At 38.8% G+C, this 21,864-nt stretch overlaps 1 protein-coding gene across 1 annotated transcript in view; it reads right to left on the reverse strand.

The window, feature by feature from the left end:
- NCOR1 (nuclear receptor corepressor 1) overlaps positions 1 to 21,864 on the reverse strand; it is a 143,134-nt gene that overhangs the window by 117,930 nt on the left and 3,340 nt on the right. The window contains exon 2 of the mRNA XM_059048394.2: positions 3,922 to 4,099. Within this exon, the coding sequence (XP_058904377.1) occupies positions 3,922 to 4,029 (108 nt within the window). The 5' untranslated portion in view covers positions 4,030 to 4,099. The remainder of the gene's footprint in view (positions 1 to 3,921; positions 4,100 to 21,864) is intronic.

Raw genomic sequence — 21,864 nt, forward strand, 5'->3', positions numbered from 1 at the left:
GAGCCGGAAAAGGCCGCGGCAGTGAGAGGCCCGCATACCGCTAAATAAATAAATAAATAAATAAATAAATAAATAAAGCTCAAAAGTAAATTCACTGCCTACCGAAAGGAATCCAATCTTCTTTAAAGGAATACAACAAAATCCAGCAATGTTCATATTCTAATCAAAAATCCAATACCTGCAATGATAATTTCACAGGATGAAATTAACAGTAGGTTGGAAACTGCAGAAGAAAAGATCACTGAACATGAAACCATAGCAAAATGAAGCAAATAGATTAAAAAAACGGGGGTCCAGTAAAAAAACCAGAGGTCCAGTAACCTGTAGGATAAAATAATATAGGAGTAACTGGTGTCTCAGAAGGAAACTAGGAGTAGAGGAGACAGAAAATATACCTGAACAAATAATGGCTGAATATTGCCCAAATTTTATGAAAATGATGAATACAGAGGCAGGAAGCTCAGTGAATGCTAAAGACAGTAATATATACATTCAAAAAGCACAACAAAGGCACATCATAATCAATTGCTGAAAAACAGCGATAAAGAGAGAAATCTTAAAAGTAACCAGAGGTGGAAAAAGATATATTTAAATAAACAAAGATAAGAATGAGCAAAGACTTCTGGTCCGAAACCAAACAGGTCAGAGTACAACAAATTACATCTCTTAAAATGCTGAAAGAAAATAACTATCAACCTAGAATTCTATATCCAGTGAAAGCATTCTTTAAAACTCAAGTTGAAGTAAACTTTCTCAGGTAAATAAAAGCTGAGCAAGTTCACTGCCAAAAGACCTGCACTAAGAGAAATGATGCTCTTCAGGCAGGAAGAAAATGTAGCAAAAGGAAACCTGAATATATACCAAGAAGTGAAAGGAGTCAGAAATCACATATATGTGGGCAATTATATAACAGAAGGGAGAAAATAATATGGACAGAAATCAGTAAAATACAAAAAAAAGTTAAAAATGGATGAAACTAAAGCTAGTTTTTCAAGGAAAGGAATCTACTAAACTGATAAACCTCTTAACTAGACTCATAAAGGAAAAAAAGGGAAAAAAACACTTATTAACACAAGGAATGACATCACAACAAATCTAAAAGATACTGAAACAATAAGGAAATAGTATGACAAATCACGGCAATAAATTTAGTATCTTGAACAACAAAATACCCAAACTGACTCAAGAAAAAGTAAATAATCTTAATTATAACTGTTAAAGAAATTGAGTTAATAATTTAACAGTTAAATTCTTCCCACAAAGAAAATTCTAGGCCCAAATGGCTTAGATTCTATCAAATATCTAAGGAAGAAAACAATACCAATCCTACAATGACTCTTTAAGAAAATACAGGGGGAGGAAACACTTCCCAAGCTAATAAGTGAAAGGCTGAATGCTTTCCTCTTAAGATCAGAAACCAGGCAAGGATGTTCACTCTCACCCCTTCTATTCAACACTGTACTTGGTATTCTAGCCAGTGCAATAAGGAAGAAAGAGAACAGGCATCTAGTTTGGAAAGGGAGAAGCAAAGCTGTCTTTATTCTCAGGTTACAGGATCACCTACATAGAAAATCCTATGAAATCCATAAAAAAGCAAGTAGAAGTAGCAAGTAAGTTTGCAGGATAGAAGATAAATATACATAGCAGCAATGAACAACTGAAAACTGAAATTCAAAAATAAGTACCAGTAACAATCACATTAAAAATATTATATATTTAAGAATAAATGTGATAACAGATATACATGACCTGTACACTGAAAACTACCAAACGTTACTAAGAAAAATTAATGCAGACCTGCATAAGTGGAGAGATATACCATGTTCATGGACCAGAACAAAGTTGTCGGTTCTCTCCCATATTAATCTCTAGATTCAATATAGTCTCAATCAAAATCCCAGTAAGCTTTTTTGTAGACATTGACAAGTTGATTCTAAAATGCAAAGGCTCTAGACTATCCAAAGAACAATTCAGGAAAGAGTCACACTACTTAATTTCAGAGTATTATAAAGCTGTAATAATCAAGACAGTGTGCAGTTCTTTATTAAAAGATTAAATGTTTGTTTACACAGAAAAATCACAGATGCGAGATGAAGAAAGACAAAACATCAGTGTAGAGAGAACAGAAATATACTCACATATGATCAACTGATTTTCAATGAAAATGCCAAAACAATTCAGTGAGGAAAGGATAATCTTTTCAACAAATGATTTCTAGAACAACTGAATACCCACATGCAAAACAATGGCTTCAACCCTTACTTCACACCATAAACAAAATGTAATTCAAAACAGATCACAGACTTAAATGTAACAACCTAAAGTTTTAAAGCCTCTAAGGAGAAAACATAGAGGAAAATCTTAGTGACCTTGAGTTTGGCAAAAAACTTCTTAAATATGACACAAAAAGCAAGAAATATTAAGGACAAAAATTAATAAAATGGACTTGATTAGATTAAAAACATATTTCCCAAGGATACAGTAAGAAAAGAAGGCAAAGATTCTTTATGTAATCTAATAGATACAGCTAACACACAGATACGTATTTCCTAAACAATTTTATTTGTAATAACCAAAAACTGGAATAAGTGACTGGATAAACAAATTATGGTATATCCATACCCAGCAATAAAAAGAAATTAATTACCAAGATGCGCCAGAACATGGATAAACCTCAAAAGTATTATGGGACAGAAAAGAAGCCATTGACAAAAGAGTTCATGTGAAACTCAAGACAAAGGTAATCTGTTATGACAGAAAGCAGACCACAGTTTCCTGGGAGTTGAGGTTTGTGGGAAGTGGGGGAGGAGGCTTGACCTGGATGGGGCACAAGGGAACTTTCCGGGCTGATAGAAATTTTTTCTTTCTTCATTTTGGTGGTGATTTTATGGTTGTATGAATCTTGTCAAAATGTACACATATAATAAAATTTTATTATATATAAACTAAATCCCGAAGTCGATTTAAAAAATAACAGATAGCAGCGGCAACAATAATCTAGGAAATTAGTAATCAGATGAATAGCACTGGGGCAGGAAGGACACACAACCAAAACTCAGCACCTAACCATGTAAGAATCCTCTATCTAGCAGTAGAAAGTGATTTCTTCAACCAAAAAAGGATATCTACAAAAAACATGCGACTAATATTATACTTAATAGTGAAAGACTGAATGTTTCCCTAAACAGAAACAAGGTAAGGATGTCCCTTCTCACTTTGTAATCATAACCATGCTTTAAAGGAGTCCTTGGTAGTACCCAGTAGTACTCAACTATATTTGCTGGTAAGTGTGCTTTCTTGTTCTCCAAAATGACCATTTATTTCATCCCTTCCCTTCTCTTTTCTTCAAACCTCTTACACCCCCGTCCCTGGTGCACTCTAAGCTGATAATTTCACCTATTTTATTTTTCACGAAGTAAAACAATCACGCAAACTCATCTTCCTACCATCAAATCTCTCAAGAAGGCAGAGGTTCTTTAATATATCACAAATAATACCAGTAGCTACATAGAGTAAACACACATATAGAAAACCTTAGCACAGGACCTGGCTCTCACTCAAGAGAGGCCAAGTCATCCGGCCAGCTTAGTACTCAACCAGAACTTGGTGCATAAACAGAGGTCTTAACTTAGAAACTCTAGGCAATTGATTCTTCTCTATCCATCAACAACTCCTACAATCAGAAGCAGAGACATGTTTACCTCCTGAAATCTGGCATAAAGCCACAATAAGAAGATAAATATAATTAATACCTAATCTTTGGTCCCCCACCTTTGAGAATGGTTCTTGCCATTAAAAAAATATATATAACAATTATATATATATAATTGTATTTGGTTTCTTACCAACAAATGTATTAAATGGGAAAAGTAAAGAAAAACACAAAATACATATGCAACTTGCATAATAGCTGTTCCTTACCTGCTGGTGACGGGTGCTGGGAAAGGTGTACTGAACAGAGTGGGGAGGATAGCGACTTTGCTCCGTGCTGAATGCTCCTTGGTTGGGAGGATAACCTGAACTTGACATTATCAGTAAAGAAGTCCTCACCAGGTTGTGAGGTCAAGTGCAACAAACAATCATGCTTCTAGGAAATCACCTAAACAGGATGAGGAAAGAAAAGAATTGGTAAGTACTAAAGCACCAGGTGTGCTTCTAATAATACAACTATAGCTACATAAACAAAACTACTTTTTTTTTTTTTTCCAGTATGTGGGCCTCCCACTGTTGTGGCCTCTCCCGTTGCGGAGCACAGGCTCCGGACGCGCAGGCGCAGCGGCCATGGCTCACGGGCCCAGCCACTCCGCGGCACGTGGGATCCTCCCAGATCAGGGCATGAACCCGCGTCCCCTGCATTGGCAGGCAGACTGTCAACCACTGCACCACCATGGAAGCCCCACAAAACCACTATTATCAGTAAAAGCTTTCTCTCATGTTACTTACTTAATATCATAGAAGTTACTGGGGCTTTAAAAACGTCAATGGGTCTTTTCCTTTACACTTAAAAAAGTTTCTTTAACATATCACAAATAATACCAGTAGCTACATAAAGTGAACACACATAAAATCTTAGCTCAGGAGCCAGCATATAGCAAACTGCTCAGTAAACATCCTTCTTTCAGCAAATATATGAAACACAAATATTACATATTACAAAAACAAAAATCTATGGCTATAAATTTGGGGGTTGTGAAAAAGTCAATTGTTAAAAGGATTCAAGAGTATTTATAAGGTAAGCATTTGTGCAAAGGAAATATCATCTTTATTAAACAATTCTGCCCCAAAATGACAGCCTAAGAAGGCATTAGGGATAGAAAAGCTTTCAAGGAAGAACAAAGTGAGCCTATCACCTCAAGAAAAACAACTGCCAAATTTTTTTTGAAAATGAGGATTTTGGAAAAACTTCCATCTGCCACCATGAGCCTGACGGCTTCCCCACATTTAAAGACTTTTCTGGCAAGATTGGTGGTGGTTTTAACAAGTGTGAGTTTTTCATATTACATAATGAAATCTGAAGATCTGCATAACTCAATGAATCAATATTTTCCAAATCACCAATACAGAATTACAAAATAAGGCGTGAATGAAATATTTATTTAAAGTACAAAACATTTTACCACAGTTAAATAAATAGGCACAAGACAAACCAATAAATGTTTAATGTGACAGAATATGAAAGGTTTACTAATAGGGTTTCAGATCCTACACAGTAACTAACCTTTAAAAATTTACCATTGTCTGTTTTGGGTGTGATATCAAAGAATATCCACAATTATGTTAAAAGGCTATTAAAATATCCCCTCCCTTTTCTAAATACATGTCTACATGAGGTTAGCTTTTCTTCATAAACTTCCATCAAAACAACATACTGGGGCTTCCACTGGTGGCACAGAGGTTAAGAATCCACCTGCCAATGCAGGGGACACAAGTTCGAACCCTGGCCCAGGAAGATCCCACATGCTGCAGAGCAACTAAGCTCATGAGCCACAACTACTGAGCCTGCGCTCTAGAGCCCGAGAGCCACAACTACTGAGCCGCAAGCCACAACTACTGAGCCTGCACACCTAAAGCCCATGCTCCTCAACAACAGAAGCCACCGCAATGAGAAGCCACGCATCGCACCAAAGAGTGGCCCCTGCTCGCCGCAACTAGAGAAAGCCGCGCACAGCAAAGAAGAACCAAAGCAGCCAAAAATAAATAAATAAAATAAATTTATATGTATTTTAACAAAACAGGGCTTCCCTGGTGGCACAGTGGTTGAGAGTCCGCCTGCCGATGCACGGGACACGGGTTCGTGCCCCGGTCTGGGAAGATCCCACATGCCGCGGAACGGCTGGGCCCGTGAGCCATGGCCGCTGAGCCTGCGCGTCCGGAGCCTGTGCTCCGCAACGGGAGAGGCCACAACACTGAGAGGCCCGCGTACCGCAAAAAAAAAAACAAAAACAAAAACAAAAAAAAAACACCATATTGCAAGATTGAATGCAGAAGCAGAAATGAGAAACAAGCTACCTTCTTTTCAGATACAGAAGAGGTCTGCAAAAATGTAAAACACTGCCACTCTTCTCATCAAATTTTTGTTATAGTTTGGAAAATACTTATTAAAATGTTATTTACGTTAAGATTTGGGTTTATATTATTTTTAAATAAATATCTTTTAAATTTCCCCATTTTAATATCTAATATGGTAAATATCCACATATATAACCCACATAAGCAAAAACTCTTTGGAGTCCCAAATAATTTTTAAGAGTATAAAAGGAGTCTTGAGGCCAAAAAGTTTGATGACCACTGGCCTAGAGAATCAGGTCATCTTTAGATTGACTAGCATTAATGCCCTACAGAGGCAGGTCACACCAGGTCCCTGCACTCCTTCTAGAAACTCTGACCCTGTTAAGGCGTGGCTTTGACATGATGTTTAATGTCAAGTGAAGTACTCTACTGGACCCGGGTTGTACCAATCAGATCCCCCTCCAGGAATGCGAATTGAGAACATTAGCTATTGCAAAGTGGCCAGAGTAGGAGTCAAGGTGAGCCAGAGCATGCGCCAGAGAAGTTACAGGGGAGCAGAGGACACCAGTCCAGACACAGACCAGAACAGGATGCAGAGAAAAGTGGAGCCCAGAGTCCTCGAAGGCCCCCCGAGACACACTGGGAACTGCCTAGGCTCACACTCCTTGAATCAGCCCCCACGAGAAGGCGCTGTATTTCTTTCTTTCTCCTTGGATACCTGTTAAACTGCCTACATAGTCTCACAGTAAGTCCTCTTTGCTTAATACAGGTGGAGTAGGTTTTTACATCTTAGAATCATGAGATCTCAAGTTAAGTCCCAAATAACTATACAAACCTTGAACAATCCAAATGTCACATCCATCAACGGAGGAACAGATAGATAAAATCAGGTATATTCATACAAGGGAATATTATTCTGCCACAAAAAAGAACAAAGCACTGATATATGTTACAGCTTAGACAAACTCTGAAATATATGCTAAATAAAAGAAGCCAATCATAGTGACTGATGATTCCTTTCCTATGAAAGTCCAGAAGAGCCAAATCTACAGCGACAGAAAGTATATTAGTGGGTGCTTAGGGATGGTGGGGTAGGGTGGAGGAATAGTAGGTGATGGCTAAAGTGTATGGGGTTTCTTTTTTGTTGTTGTTCACTGTCGTAAAATATACATAACATAAAATTCACCATTTTAGCCATTTTTAAGTGTACATTTCTGTAGCATTACGTACATTCACATTGTTGTGCAACTATCACGCCATCCATCTTCAGAGCATCTTCATCTTCGCCAAAAGAACCTCTACACCCAGTAAACACTAACTCTCCATCCCCTCCTCCAGCCTCTGGAACCACCTTCCTACTTTCTGCCTCTATGGACTTGACTGCTCTAAGGACCTCATACAGGCGGAATCATGAGTGACCAGTCCTTCTGTGACTGGTTCATCTCACTTAGCAGAAGTCTTCAAGGTTTATCCATGTGTTAGCCATGTATCAAAATTCCCTTCCTTTTTAAGGCTGAATAATATTCCCTTGTATTGGGGATTTCTTTTTGAGGTGATGAAAATGTTCTAAAATTGACTGTAGTGGTATCTGCACATATCTCTAATATATTAAAACCCACTGAATTGTACACTGTAAATGGATGAATTTTAAGGTACATAAATTATATCTCAATAAAGTTTTTAAAAATTACCTAGCCAAAATCAAACAAGCAAAAAAACTATACAACGCAACCACAGATTTAAAAACAACTGTGCTGCAGTCCAAGCTGACATATTCCATAGTTCATGAATTCTAATACCCACGTGCTCACATCTTAAAAACTCTGAAGTCCATATCCATACCACAATCACTAGCATTTTATGGTTTCATGAGTAGTACTTTTCCTTTAATCTTAGAGGTAAATAACAGCATCTTATAAGCAAAGACATCTTTTTGCTGAAATACGGTATTAGAGAGTTACTGCATCCAGTCTTAGGTTTCTGTCCTAAACCTCTCTCCAGAAAGCTTTTTGTCCCTTTAATTTGTTACCTGACGCTTAGGATAAGGCAAGAAAATTAAGGACACGGATATTCCCAAAGTGATTTCCAATCTGAGTTCCTTCAAAAGACCAGGTAACGTTTGCAGGACTTTCAAGAAACCTAACAGAAACACATATACCAACGAGGGACAGAGGACATCCTCCTAAGCACAACCCCGAAAAGCACAAACAACAAGATTGTTATCTTTGACAGAGAAAAAATTTTTCTGTAAAACAAAGACACCCTAAAATGACAAACAGCAAACCAGAAAAAGCACAACAGCAAAATTCTGATATACATATACATATGTATCTTACAAATCAATAAGAAAAAATGATCACAACAGAAATATAAGACATGACAGAAATATGGGATTAACAAAGGAAATAAAATTAATGAAGTCAACTTCAATAATGACAGAAAAGTAAAACAAAGAAACTGGCAAAATATTAAAAAATAATGCTTAGTGTCTGGTGAGGGTTTAGAGAAAAAGGTACTGTTTCACACATTACTGGTGTGTATGTAAAATGGGTACAAATTGCTTTCTAAAGAAAAATGGCAATTTATACAGCATCAGCCTTGAAAATATGCATATCCTCTACCACAGCAATTCCACTTATAGGAATTCATTTGGTTATTCAATACAGATATATCCAAAGATGAATGCCTGAGGATGTTTCTCAAGAAACTGTCCTAAATATCCAATACACGAGCTTAGAAAATTGTTTTTTAAGAAATTTAGCTAATGAAAAATTTTACTTAGAACATGCCACAAAAAAAGTTCTTATAAATGAGAACATTTTGTTTTATATAAGTATGATTTGTATATACCACTACTACTCAATTTTTCATGTGTCTATCACATCTTCACAAAACTTCAAGGCCAAAGGCAGAAATATCATGTATGTATTCAGTTAACATCTACTGAACAGTATACACTGTGTGTCAACAGCTCTAAATGCTGGCATAGAATGAGACCACGATTGGCATTTTATCTTGAGGTGACATAGACAATAAGTGACCACAAAATACTATGATAAAGTGCTATAAATAAAACAGGATGGGAGAAGGGAAAGGGAGACATGTCTGGCAGGTAGAAAGCCAATCTCAGCTAGGATGACCGTATGCCCCCATTTCCTGAAACAGACCCAATTTACAACTACTATCCCAGTGCAGTTATTAACTATGCTCCATTTCCTTCTCAAAATGGTCCCAGTTTGGGTAATAAATTATATTCTAAGATGACTTTTGAGTCAAAGCCTTGAAAAGAGCATTCCATGGAGAGAAACTAGAGAAGCCCTAAGGTAAAGCAAGGATGTTGAGGGGGAGTGAGGGAGAGGGTGACTGAAGCCAGGCCTGAGACTGGGTGGGGGAGACTGCTGGTGTGTGACCTTATGTTACAAATATTTTCTTTCAGCACTCGTAACTTGTTCTGTCTTTCTGAAGACCTTCTCTACCCCCAAATTTTCAAATATTCTTCTACTTTCCCCTCTTACACTTCTTAAAGTTTTTTAATACATTTAGCTCCTTAATCATCTAAATTTTTTTTCTAAAGAATGGTAAGGTAGGGGTCTAGGTGTATTTTCTTTACTACTTGATAATTAATTACTCAAACAAAACCCTTACTAAACATGTCTGCCTTTCCACACCAATCTGAAATGCAAATCATTCTTATTACAACCCAGCAATTTCAGGATATACCCTAGACAAACTCGTATGTACATACAAAAGGATATTTATTGTAGTGCAACAGGCAAATGTGAAGACAGCTTAAATTCCATATTCATATGATAAAATACTATACAGCAGTTACAATGAATAAACTACAGCTATGTTTCAATACGTATAAACCTCAAAAAGGGTAAAGCTTAGTGAAAACAACTTGTAGAATGATACGAATGTTCGAAATGCAAAAAACAATACTATATATTATTGACACACGGCTTGAGTTTTCTTTTTTCTTTTTCATCATCTTAAGGGATTCGGGAAGAGAGCAAAATTCAGTGCGCCAACTTGATCCAAATTCCTACCCAGCTAGGTTTAGAAAATAAAATTTTCTAGAGAACTGTCATCCAATCTAACCTTAAAAGAAAACTTAAGAGAAAGCAACTTTTAAAATGTTACCATCCTTACTACTACTCCCTGCACTGTTCCTGCTGTCTCAGCAGCAGCCAGGGGAGGGGTCAGAAGAGGGCCAGCGCCTCCCAGACTGCTTCCTGCCTGCTCCCCCGGCAAGGCCCAACTAACAGCGCTTTCACAGACCAGGAATCTGAAGCACAGAGAAATTCAATTATTTCTCTATGTCACAAAGTTGTCAGTGGCAAAAATGGGAGAAGCTAGTGTTTTCTGTGATGCTGTGCAGCTTTCTCAGCAGGTGGCAAGCTACTCTGAGGAGCTGAAATGTGCGGTGAGACCACCCATCAAAACCATCCAGGGGCTTCCCTGGCAGCGCAGCGGTTAAGAACCCGCCTGCCAAGGCAGGGGACACGGGTTCGAGTCCTGGTCCAGGAAGATCCCACATGCCGCGGAGCAACTAAGCCCGTGCACCACAACTACTGAGCCCACGAGCCACAACTACTGAAGCCCACACGCCTAGACCCATGCTCCACAACGAGAAGCCACTGCTTGGCGCAACTAGAGAAAGCCTGCACAAAGCAACAGAGACCCAACACAGCCAAAAATAAATAAATAAAATAAATTTTAAAAATAAATAAATGAATAAAAATAAACCATTCCTTCCTAATTAAAACAAAACAAACAAACAAACAAAAACACCTGGGCAGCACTCCCTTCCTGCACACCTGCACTTGCTAGTGGAAGGGGAAAAGTCAACACGGAGTGGGGGGGCTTTGTTTTTGTTTCTGGAAATAGATATTATACGTAAGGTTTAAGAGTTTCTCAAAGTACCACAGAATACAGAGGGAAAAATCTCCTTCTCACCCTGTCCCCAGCTTCTACTCAGTTCTCCTCCCAAAAGGCAACCAAAGTTACTAGTTTCTGGATTATCCTTTAGAAACAGCCTTCACACACACACACACACACACACACACACTTTGCCCCCTACATAAATGGGAGCAGAGTAGATAATACACTGTTCTATATCTTGCTTTTATTACTTAACATCTTAATACATCCTGACAATCATTTTCATGAGTCCATAAAGAGCTTCTTCATTCTTTTTATTGCTGTAATGTATTTCACTGTGCATGTTCACAAATATTTGATACATTTTCCAAGTAATTCTGATCTGCACCCCTAAGAAATGCTTAGGTGATCTGTCTCTGAGCTCTCCTCCCAACTCAGACATCCTAAGTAAATAAAGCTATAAATGGAATGGAGAGGCAAAAGGAAATCTTAGCTCAAGGTCTTCCAAATTTTTTTCCATCAGTGGCCTACATGATGAGAAATCTATAGAGTACAGTGTTGTCTTCGGGTTGTTTTATTTCCATTTTCAGCCATGATAGTCCTGAGTTCAACACGTACATTCAATGTCACTCAAATATAAGTCAAATTATTTGTCCGTGTTTCCCTTTTATCATAACCAATCCCTCATGATGTTCCAGTTTTCTCATGTGATTTTAGTAAGTTTAATTTGAATTATCTTAAAAATAAATCAAAGTTAGTTACTATCAGCCCACCACAGGTGCTAACAAAACATCAGCAAAACTAGAGATTAGCCCTTACTGGGATACAAATTTATTGGTCAAAGCGGGACCTACCTCTGGTGACAAGAACTGCAGCTTGGAGCCCACTATGACCTCCTTCCTCAAAACTTACCCATGAGACACACCACAACAGTTCAGACCTTTAACCAGCGCTCTTTCTTTCCTCAAACATCTTATATGGAAGCCAAATGTATAAAATACACAAAGAAGAAATACTCTGATTCAGAGAGAACAGGGAACCTAAATCTGTCTTTTCAGCCCCCTCCCCATTCCCGTCCTGCCTCCGACCCTCACTCCAGCCCTGGCTCACCAAGACACCTCCACAGAACACCTGACAGTTTGAAAACAACTGAAGTAAAAGAATCGGTTTAAAGTGGAGGCTGAAGGGGAAGGGAAAACCTTAAATGGCAGTTTCCAATTTTAAGTTCAGTTCATAGCTCCAAAACTCATTAACTCACAGTTACATGCTTGACTCACTGACTATAAAAATTCTGTGAAATGTTTAAGAAACCTGGTCAAGGTTTTATGTGCAACAACCTCGTATCATAAACATATATAATTGTATTCTAGGATGGAAATAATATACTAAAAACAAATGTCATTGTTGTAAGTGACGAGCACACATTTAATCTGAATTTTGGAGATAAACTCAGAACTAGCCTCCAACATTTCGCAAACAGGTAATAAAATACAGTAAAATGAAATCAGTCTATTTAAATTTCTCTTTGAATCTTCCCATATTAACATAATAAAGACACACACACTCACATACAAATTTACTCAACAGGAAACTTATCTTGAAAAACAATATTTCAAATGCAATCCTAAAAAAAAAAAAAACACCAAAAAAAAAAAAAAAAATCCTTTCTCCCCAGGAACTCCTGGCTTTTGGCCTACAGTCTCTGCGTAATCAAAATGTACTTGGATAGGTTTTCAAGGTGGCCTAAGCTGTCTTGGAAAAAGAGCTAAAAATATACTTCGCTGTGGAAGGACTACAGGCGCCTCTTTAGATGAGCAAGAATGACTCCACCAAGGGTCACAACAGAGGTGAAGTCCACATTTCACCAAAGCAGGAAAAGGACACAATTCAATTTTCTTTTAAATGATCAAATAATACTTTTCGATACAAAAGTATGGCATAGGGGAATGGCCTCTATGACACTGCAGGTGCCAAACACTGGATACTAAACTGAGGCAAATCGGGTCTCACTAATTCTCACAAAGCAGTTCAGCTCTAGTCCAACTCCAAAAGCCCAGGAGGCAGGCAGAGGCCAAGGACCACCTCGTGGGATGTCCCAACCACCTAAGAGTCTCTCGGTTGGCGAAGGTTTGGAGAAAGCCCATCTGAGCGTATCTCGGGGTCCAGCCTCCAGGAGAGGAGACAGAGGCTAGAACCATCCAAGTGAATTCTGTAATTTGTATGAGATCAGAGCGGTGCTAAACTGGAATAGAATTTCTCCTGTAAAATAATCTAAAGCATTCTTCCCTTTGCGGGGCGGGGAGGAGTTACTCTGGGGGAATGTCATTAACAAGGTGTTTTATTTGTGGCCTCTTTTGACATAATGACATCTCACTTAGAAGACAGATAAAGGGGAGCTAAAGAAAAAGACATTTTAGACTACCCTACCCCCGATAAAGTATGACAGTGAAAGGAACACATTAATATGGGCATAATCATTTGATTAATCTAAGAATACAGACATTCAATAAATAATTCTTCAGTGAAAACAACAACACTACCCTATCCCTACCTAAGGTGAGAAAGGAGAAGTTTCCAAAGCCAGCAGCAGCAGGCAATGACCAAGGGCCCTGTGGCACAGCGGCGCTGTACAGACCTAATTCTCTAAATTGAGCAATATTCACTCCAGCTATAAGAATGAATACATTTCAAAGTGAAAGTGGACAACTTTTGGGACCCCCCGGCGGTCCAGTGGTTGGGACTTCGCCTTCCAGTGCGGGGGGGTGCGGGTCTGATCCCTGGTCGGGGAGCTGGGATCCCGCATGCCTCGCAGGCAAAAAACCAAAGCATGAAACAGACAGTACTGCAACAAATTCAATAAAGACTTTAAAAAAAAAAAGGACAACTATTTACCAACCCTCTCCTCCATCAACACAAACAAAGAACAGGGTATTGAGATCAGAAAATTTTTAACTTTGAATGCTTGGGATTAATAGACATGACAATAACTAAGGAGAATAACAAAAAGTCCCCATTTATTGAGCCTCTGCTACATTCCCGGCAGTGTACTAAGAGCATGGTGTGCACAAGCTCACCTAAACCACTAGTTCCACTATTACCCCTAAGTAAGGCATTGGAGAGGCTAAGTAACTTCTACAAGGTAATTTTTTTTAGCTCAGAGCTATCTTAAAGATGTTTTGCTGCCTCCCCTTTGACCTGCTAAGAGAGACTGCTAAAGGTTAGGAAGCAAAATAAAACAAGGTTAATGAACAGACTCTACTTCTAAGGTATATACCAAAATAAAGTAGAAAAAAAAGCAACTGACTTAAAAGGTACTGAATTCTATACAAAAATAATAATAATAAACAAAACCATCAAAGACCTGTGAGGGCAGGGACCATCTCTTCTTTGCACACATGGCCTCCCCAGCACCTAACAGTTCTCAGCTCTCAACACACCCATTCCAACAGCAAGTCCTAGCCTTCCTTCCACTCCCTGCCCCCACGCCTCCCATGCTTCTCCATCTTGACTACCCCATCCTCATCTCTTGCTGCAAGAAACTCCTAATTGGACTTCCCACTTCAATACTTTCTCCACTCAAAAAGCCAAATGTTTTTTAAACCATAAATAGAACACGTCACTCTTCTGCTCAAGACTCCTCAGGATCTGCCACGCACTTCAAACAGAATCTGAACTCCTCACTGTGGCCCAGGAGCTCCCACCCGCCCACCCCCAACTGCTCAGGAGGCCACAAGGAGCTTCCTTCCAGCTCCCTCACCCAGGGCCAGGCCCTTCCTTGACTCAGGGCTTTGTCCTTCTTTACTCTCTGCCTGGAATGCTCTTCCTGGCTCACCCTTGGGGCCGAGGACTCCTCAAAATTAGGTCTCAGCTCAAATGCTATCTTCTCAGAAGGGCCTTTCCCAGCCACCCTCCAGTTACCCTTTTGGTTCTTCTATAGATTAATCATAATCTGAAATGCACTCGTTTGTTTTACTTATACTGTCTTCCCCCATTAGAATATAAACTCCCTGTTTGATTCCCTACTATATTTGTTGGACAAAAGAAACAAGAAATGTACAGAACTTATTTGAAGGAAAGTTTGAAAATCTACTGAAGAACATAAAAGTCTGTTTGAACAAAAGGATAGGAAGTACACAAAGGTGTCAATTTTCCTAAAATTAACCTATGAATTCAGTATTGCCAATCACTGTTCAGTATTCCCCATAAAAATCTCAGCAAGATTTCTTTTTGAACCTCACAGAATGATTCTAAAGTTCATCCAGAAGAATACATAGACCAGAATTGCCAAAGGCTGGAAAAAAAAAAAAGTAATGAACAGATGACTAACCCTACCAGTATTAAAATTATAAAACAGTAATTTAAAGGATATGATAACATATATCAAGAAAACATAACAGATTAGAAACAGTTCCAAACATATTTAGTAAATTGATAAAAGGTGCAAATCTGGTAACTGGGGCAAAGGCTGGATTATTCACCAAATGGTGCTGACACAACTGGTTACTTCAGGGGAAAAAACATACACACCTCTATCCCCCCAAAATATATGTCTACCTCATGTCCTATACTAGAAATGAATTCCAGATGGACCCCAAAAATTAGAAGTTTAAAAAAAGGAAAAGAGGGCTTCCCTGGTGGCGCAGTGGTTGAGAGTCCGCCTGCCGATGCAGGGGACACAGGTTCGTGCCCTGGTCAGGGAAGATCCCACATGCCGTGGAGCGGCTGGGCCCGTGAGCCATGGCCGCTGAGCCTGCACGTCCAGAGCCTGGGCTCTGCAACGGGAGAGGCCACGGCAGTGAGAGGCCCTCGTACTGCAAAAAAAAAAGACTTATTTGTTTTAAAAATGCAGTCAAGGGACTTCCCTGGGGGCACAGTAGTTAAGAATCCGCCTGCCAATGCAGGGGACATGGGTTCGAGTCCTGGTCCAGGAAGATCCCACATGCCGCAGAGCAACTAAGCCCATGCACCACAACTACTGAGCCTGCGCTCTTGAGTCTGCGAGCCACAACTACTGAACCCGCGTGCCACAACTACTGAAGCCCATGCACCTAGAGCCCATGCTCCGCAACAAGAGAAGCCACCGCAATGAAAAGCCAGCGCACTGCAACGAAGAGTAGCCCCTGCTCTCAGTAGCTAGAGAAAGCCTGCACACAGCAACAAAGACCCAACGCAGCCAAAAAAAAAAAAACCAATCAAGTCTCTCACTCATGTGCCTCTCAGTTCTCCATCCTACAGCAAGCAACAAGGAATACCAGTTTCTTAGGTTTTGTTTCAGAAATATTCTGATATAAAAGCAAATATGTACACATTATTTTTCCTCTTTAAAACAAGCAGTAGCATACTATACTTAATATTCCTCACTTTGCTTTTTCAGTTTAATAGATGGATATTTTAAATTTTAGACTAAGGAAGGTCTAAGCAGAGCATGAAACTCAGAAGCCATACATAGACCAATAACGAAAACAGCTAACATTTAGAATTTTTACTTACCGTGTGCCAGCCACTATGCTCAATGTTATTTACATTATCTCCATTTCCATTCTACAAATAAGGAAATTAAGGCTTAGAGAGGTTAAGTAATCTGCCCAAGGTCACATAGCCAGCACAGCCCCAGTTGGATATATCTGACTACGTAATACTAGAGAAGAACAGCTGGGGGGTAGGGGGATGTGCACATACGTAAAAGGTGAATACCCTAATATGTAACCAGCTCTTCAAATCAATCTGAAAAGCACCAATAACCCCATCAAAAAACAACCAAAGAACAAAAGCAGATAATTTCTAAAAGAAATACAACTCCCTTCATTAAAAAATGTTCAGCGTCAGTAGTGATTGATAAAGGCCAATTAGAATAACTTTTTTCCCCCCCACTTTTTTAAAAAATTAATTTATTTTTTGGCCGTATTGGGTCTTCATTGCTGCGCGTGTGCTTTCTCTAGTTGCGGCGATCGGGGGCTACTCTTCGTTGCGGTACGCGGTCTTCTCATTGCGGTGACTTCTCTTGTTGCAGAGCACGGGCTCTAGGAGCTCAGGCTTCAGTAGTTGTGGCTGACGGGCTCCACAGCGCAGGCTCAGTAGTTGTGGCACACGGGCTTAGTTGCTCCCCGGCATGTGGGATCTTCCTGGTCCAGGGATCAAACCCATGTCCCCTGCACTTGCAGGCAGATTCTTAACCACTGTGCCACCAGGGAAGTCCCTTTTTCCACTTCTTAAATTGGCAAAATGCTTTAACGTGTAATAGCCAGTGCTGGCCAGGGTCTACGGCATACCCATACACTGTGACAATATCCATCCAAATCTACACTATTCATATATCTGCAACACTACTTTAGAATTTTATGCTACAAAGCTGCTTGCATAAATATACAAAATAAATACACACACACACACACACACAAATAATTCACTACAGCTTTGTTTTTCTGACAAAACACTACTGGCCAGAAACTGATTAAACAAATTATACTGTTTTCTTTTTATAAGTGGAATACTATGTAACTGTTAATGATAGAAGTAGCTCTAAAAATACCAACACGGAACAGCAGTATACACAAGAACAGCATATCATGATCCCATAATACAGAAAATTACATACACACAGGAAAAAAAGAAAAAAAAAAACCTGAACGAATACACAACACTTAGCAAATTACATCTAGAAGTGGTGCTTTCAATTTCTTTATATACTTCTATATTGTACTTCCGTAAAATAATGTATTACTTATAGTAAATAAAAGACAAGATTTCAAAATAACATATCCCCCTTCGCTCATTAAAATGGTTTTGTGTAAATACAGAGTAACTTCTTCCACCCCTCCCCTCCTGCTCAGTTTATGCCCTCCCCCCTTCGCTCCCTCCCATCCCACCCCATTCTCTCACACTCACACACAAACACACACACTCAGTTAATGGACTACACACTCCCTACTTCTAGTATATTTACACTGTGTATATTTTAGGCTGTAACTCCTAGAAAGCACATGCTTTGATTTCATTCCAAATACTTAAAAGTTATTGTTATTCAAAACTGAATTAAAAGAACTTAATCAAAAGTAATACAAAGTTAAATGTCTTTGAACAGGAGTTCAAAGGCATGATGATTACTACTTAAAACATCTCAAAATTATACAAATCCCTGCGATATTGCCAAGGGGAATGAACTGCCGAAAACAGATAACTCTGATGCTAAACTGTGTATGACAACAAAAATGTCAAGAAAAGAGCCTATCGGTTAAATAAAGTATGGGAGGGGAGAGGCAATCTGTAACCATAAAGGTTATGGCCCTCCTAACAGCTTAGTCAAATTTCCTAAAAAAATGTAACCTCAATTTATTCTGGTTTAATTTCAGTTGATGTGTAATGAAGAAAAAAAAAAAAAAAACAGAAAAACACTCCAAACTTTATTCCTCAAATAGAAACTGCCAGTGGGGGGCGGGGATCAAAATAATTTGGTAATCTTAACTTTTCTCTTCCTTTGTTCTTGACTAATCTACTCAAAAATTTAATTTTTGATATAAAACTAATCAAGTACTATTCTTTCAAAGGGATCCCTTCAAAGGGATTTTATAATAATCCTATAAACCAACTACTCCTAATTCACATTTTTTCCCTAGCACTGAACTCCAAAGTTCCCTGCATATATAAATTAACACATTTTTGTTCTAATATTACCTGGAAATACAAATAATCTGAGATGAACTGATTCTGAGCTTACTTTCTCTTTCTCCCAAAAATCCCAGTAAACTTGAGAGAAATATTTTTTTAAACAAATGCTTTAAACAGACATTTTATCTCACTGACACTGGTGAATTTCTACCTGTTTTTTTATTTCCAAAACTACTCACCATCAAGTTCCCACATGTGTATCCGGAGGCTTCCACAGCTGCACCAAGTAACTCCAGCAGCTGGGCTGCTTTTCGTGCATTCAACAAATTTCTACTACACCATTCCTGGGGACAGAGTGTTATTCTGGGAGTGGGGGCAGGGGAAGGATCAAAAAATAACTGAGACACAGATGTGCCCACAATGGGCTTATGGTCTAGTGGGGACTAAACGGGCATGCACGTAAATAACTATGACGTTATAGCAGAGGCGTAAGTGAGGCATTAAGAATTTCCAGACCATAAAACACTTTTCTTCAGAGAAGAGGGAGAAGGAGGGAGACTGACTTCCTGGATGAAGTGATACGTGCTCAAAACCCCTCAAAAAATAGGCAGTATGTAGGTGCGGTAGAGTTTGGAAAAGTAAGGTAGGGAAATAGCATTCCAGAAAAGCGCACAGAATGAGGAAAAACCCTTCTTAATGCAACACAAAAGAGGCATATTATTTAACACCCCAAGTGGAATTAAAAAAAACATGCTATGGGACTTCCCTGGAGACACAGTGGTTAAGAATCAGCCTGCCAATGCAGGGGACACGGTCTCGAGCCCTGGTCCAGGAAGATCCCACGCGTCGCAGAGCAGCTAAGCCCGTGCGCCACAACTACTGAGCCTGCGCTCTAGAGCCCGCGAGCCACAACTACTGAGCCCGTGTGCCACAACTACTGAGCCCGCCAGCCTAGAGTCCGTGATCCGCAACAAGAGAAGCCACCGCAATGAGAAGCCTGTGCACCACAATGAAGAGTAGCCCCCGCGCGTGGCAACTAGAGAAAGCCCACATGCAGCAACGAAGACCCAACGCAGCCAAATATAAATTAAAAAATAAATAAAATTTATTAAAAAACACACATGCCATGCTTCAGTATTCATGTGAGAACATTAGTTTAAAAAGAATACTACGCCTTTTCCTTTAAAATAAATTTTACGGCATGAGTACCTATCGAAAACTAACATTATATATGAGCTTTTCAACATGGCATTAAAAACATAGTTCATGTGTACACTATTTATCTAAACTTTCATGTAACAATTGAAGTTTCTCACACTTTAAAAGAAAAAAAAAATCCACAAGTTTGAGAGTAGTAAGTGAAGCAAGCAATAACTAATATATAAAATAATTTAACCTATCTATTTGTCTCTCAGAGGTACCTAGCCATTGGCATAATAAAATTTCCATCACTGTAACACTTAAATTCCATGAAACATCAGTAGGTCCAGATAACCTTAAAGACATTTCTGTTTAAGCAGACAATCATCATAGCAGATTAAAAATGAAACATAATTCCCGGTGATCATGTTACTAATGTAGATCAATACCAATTTTTTTCAAGCTATATTTTTACTACAGAAATGTAAAGTTAGGGAAGTACCTAAATTCAATATCTAAGCTGAGTGACTGACCACTCATTCCCCACCCACCCCAATTTTTGTTTTAAGTAGTTGTCAATCATCACATTGATTCATCCCACGGATGACATGGTGTCCCAGAAGGAGCTACCCTGGAAGGCAGAAGACTGTATTCTGCTACTGGCCAACAGTAACAATTTAGGCCTGACCCCTTCAATTCAGTGACCCTCAGTTTATTCACCAGTAAAACAAGTAAGACTAGATAATCTACATGACTCTATAAATTATGAGCATTTTATCTTAACCAATTTAGATTTGCCTTTGAGATTATTATTAAATAAAAGTAACAGCAGCACCCATGGAAGAATCAAACTGAAGAGCCCCCCAGGAACATCCCCATGGCTTTGTATGGTCTCATTTTCACAGGCAAAGAGGAGCCTCCCCCCAAAAAAACATGTTGTATCTGAAAACAATCCAAGTAACATCCAAGTAATATTTTGACCACACAAGCTTACAAGCTTCTGGGGTAGAAAAAAATGGTAGAACAGTAAAAATGTTCATGGAAAACCACCATCACAATAATAGCAAAATAAAAAACAGATGCTCTACATACAGTTATTGCTACATGACAGAAGCTTTCATGGCTTTTCAATACTCCTAAGGAGTCCTGATAGAAAACCAATGTTTTCTTTCTTTTTTAGGGGTATCTAACACAAGATTTGATACTCTTTATTCAATTGCTATTTATTAAGAGAATTCTCAAACATTTTTGAGCAGCAATACTGGCATGGCTTCAAACCAGGTGCACTGAGAAACTCAAAGAAATGTGAGACCTTTGCTCTTCAGAGATCCTCACAATTTAGTTGCGGGAAAACAGGCCATAAATGCCAGGGAAGTTAAACAGCCATAAAATAAAAATACTAAATCAATAATACAATTAAAGGGACATGGCAGCATGACAGGAGATGCCAAGTCACCCAGAGCTGGACTGATGAGAAGCAGCCGGGCTTGAAGTCAGAGGAGGCTGGAATGAGCAGCTCTACACCTGCCTGTCAAGGAGGATGAGGCTGTGGGGATGCCTGGCTCCCAGGAGGAAACATAATAATAATATTCTATCTAAATGGACTTTTGCAACATTAAACCTGAAAAGCACAAAGTATCAATCTACAGACTGAGTTCTCTGTGCATGTAACTGATCTGGTCAACTTTATACTTTTATAGAATTCAGTAACATGCTGTAAATATAAGGCATGACACACTGATCGAACAAGTGAATGAACTACACACCAACAGATAAGTCCAGACATAATAAATTCTGACAACCTTTGTACCGTATTCCAGTAAAATCCAGTCTCTGAAGTAAATGAACACAAGGAAGTAACTAAGTATTTGAGATCTCTACCATTCTCAGGCATCAGTTAAGAATTTGAAATTGCAATTAAGACAGGTCACAAAATACAGTTAAAACTGAACAACAAAACAAACACAAAAAAACCTGAGTAACAAATAGGCTGACATTTACCTACATCAATCCCTGGCATATTGAAAGGCCTCTGCTTTTCTCCTGCAGATAACAATGGCAAGACAACCTCCCACTTCACAAAATTTAGAGGAAAAAAAAAAAAAAAAAAGCTTAAAAACAACTTGATTAATACAAATATGCTTGGCCTTGGAACAAATTTTACTCAAATTCAAAGAAAGACAGTTAATTTTGAGCATTCTGTGCTTTTTTAAAAAATTATGTGGG

Source organism: Kogia breviceps, chromosome 19, assembly GCF_026419965.1.
Source record: "Kogia breviceps isolate mKogBre1 chromosome 19, mKogBre1 haplotype 1, whole genome shotgun sequence".
NCBI lineage: Eukaryota > Metazoa > Chordata > Mammalia > Artiodactyla > Physeteridae > Kogia > Kogia breviceps.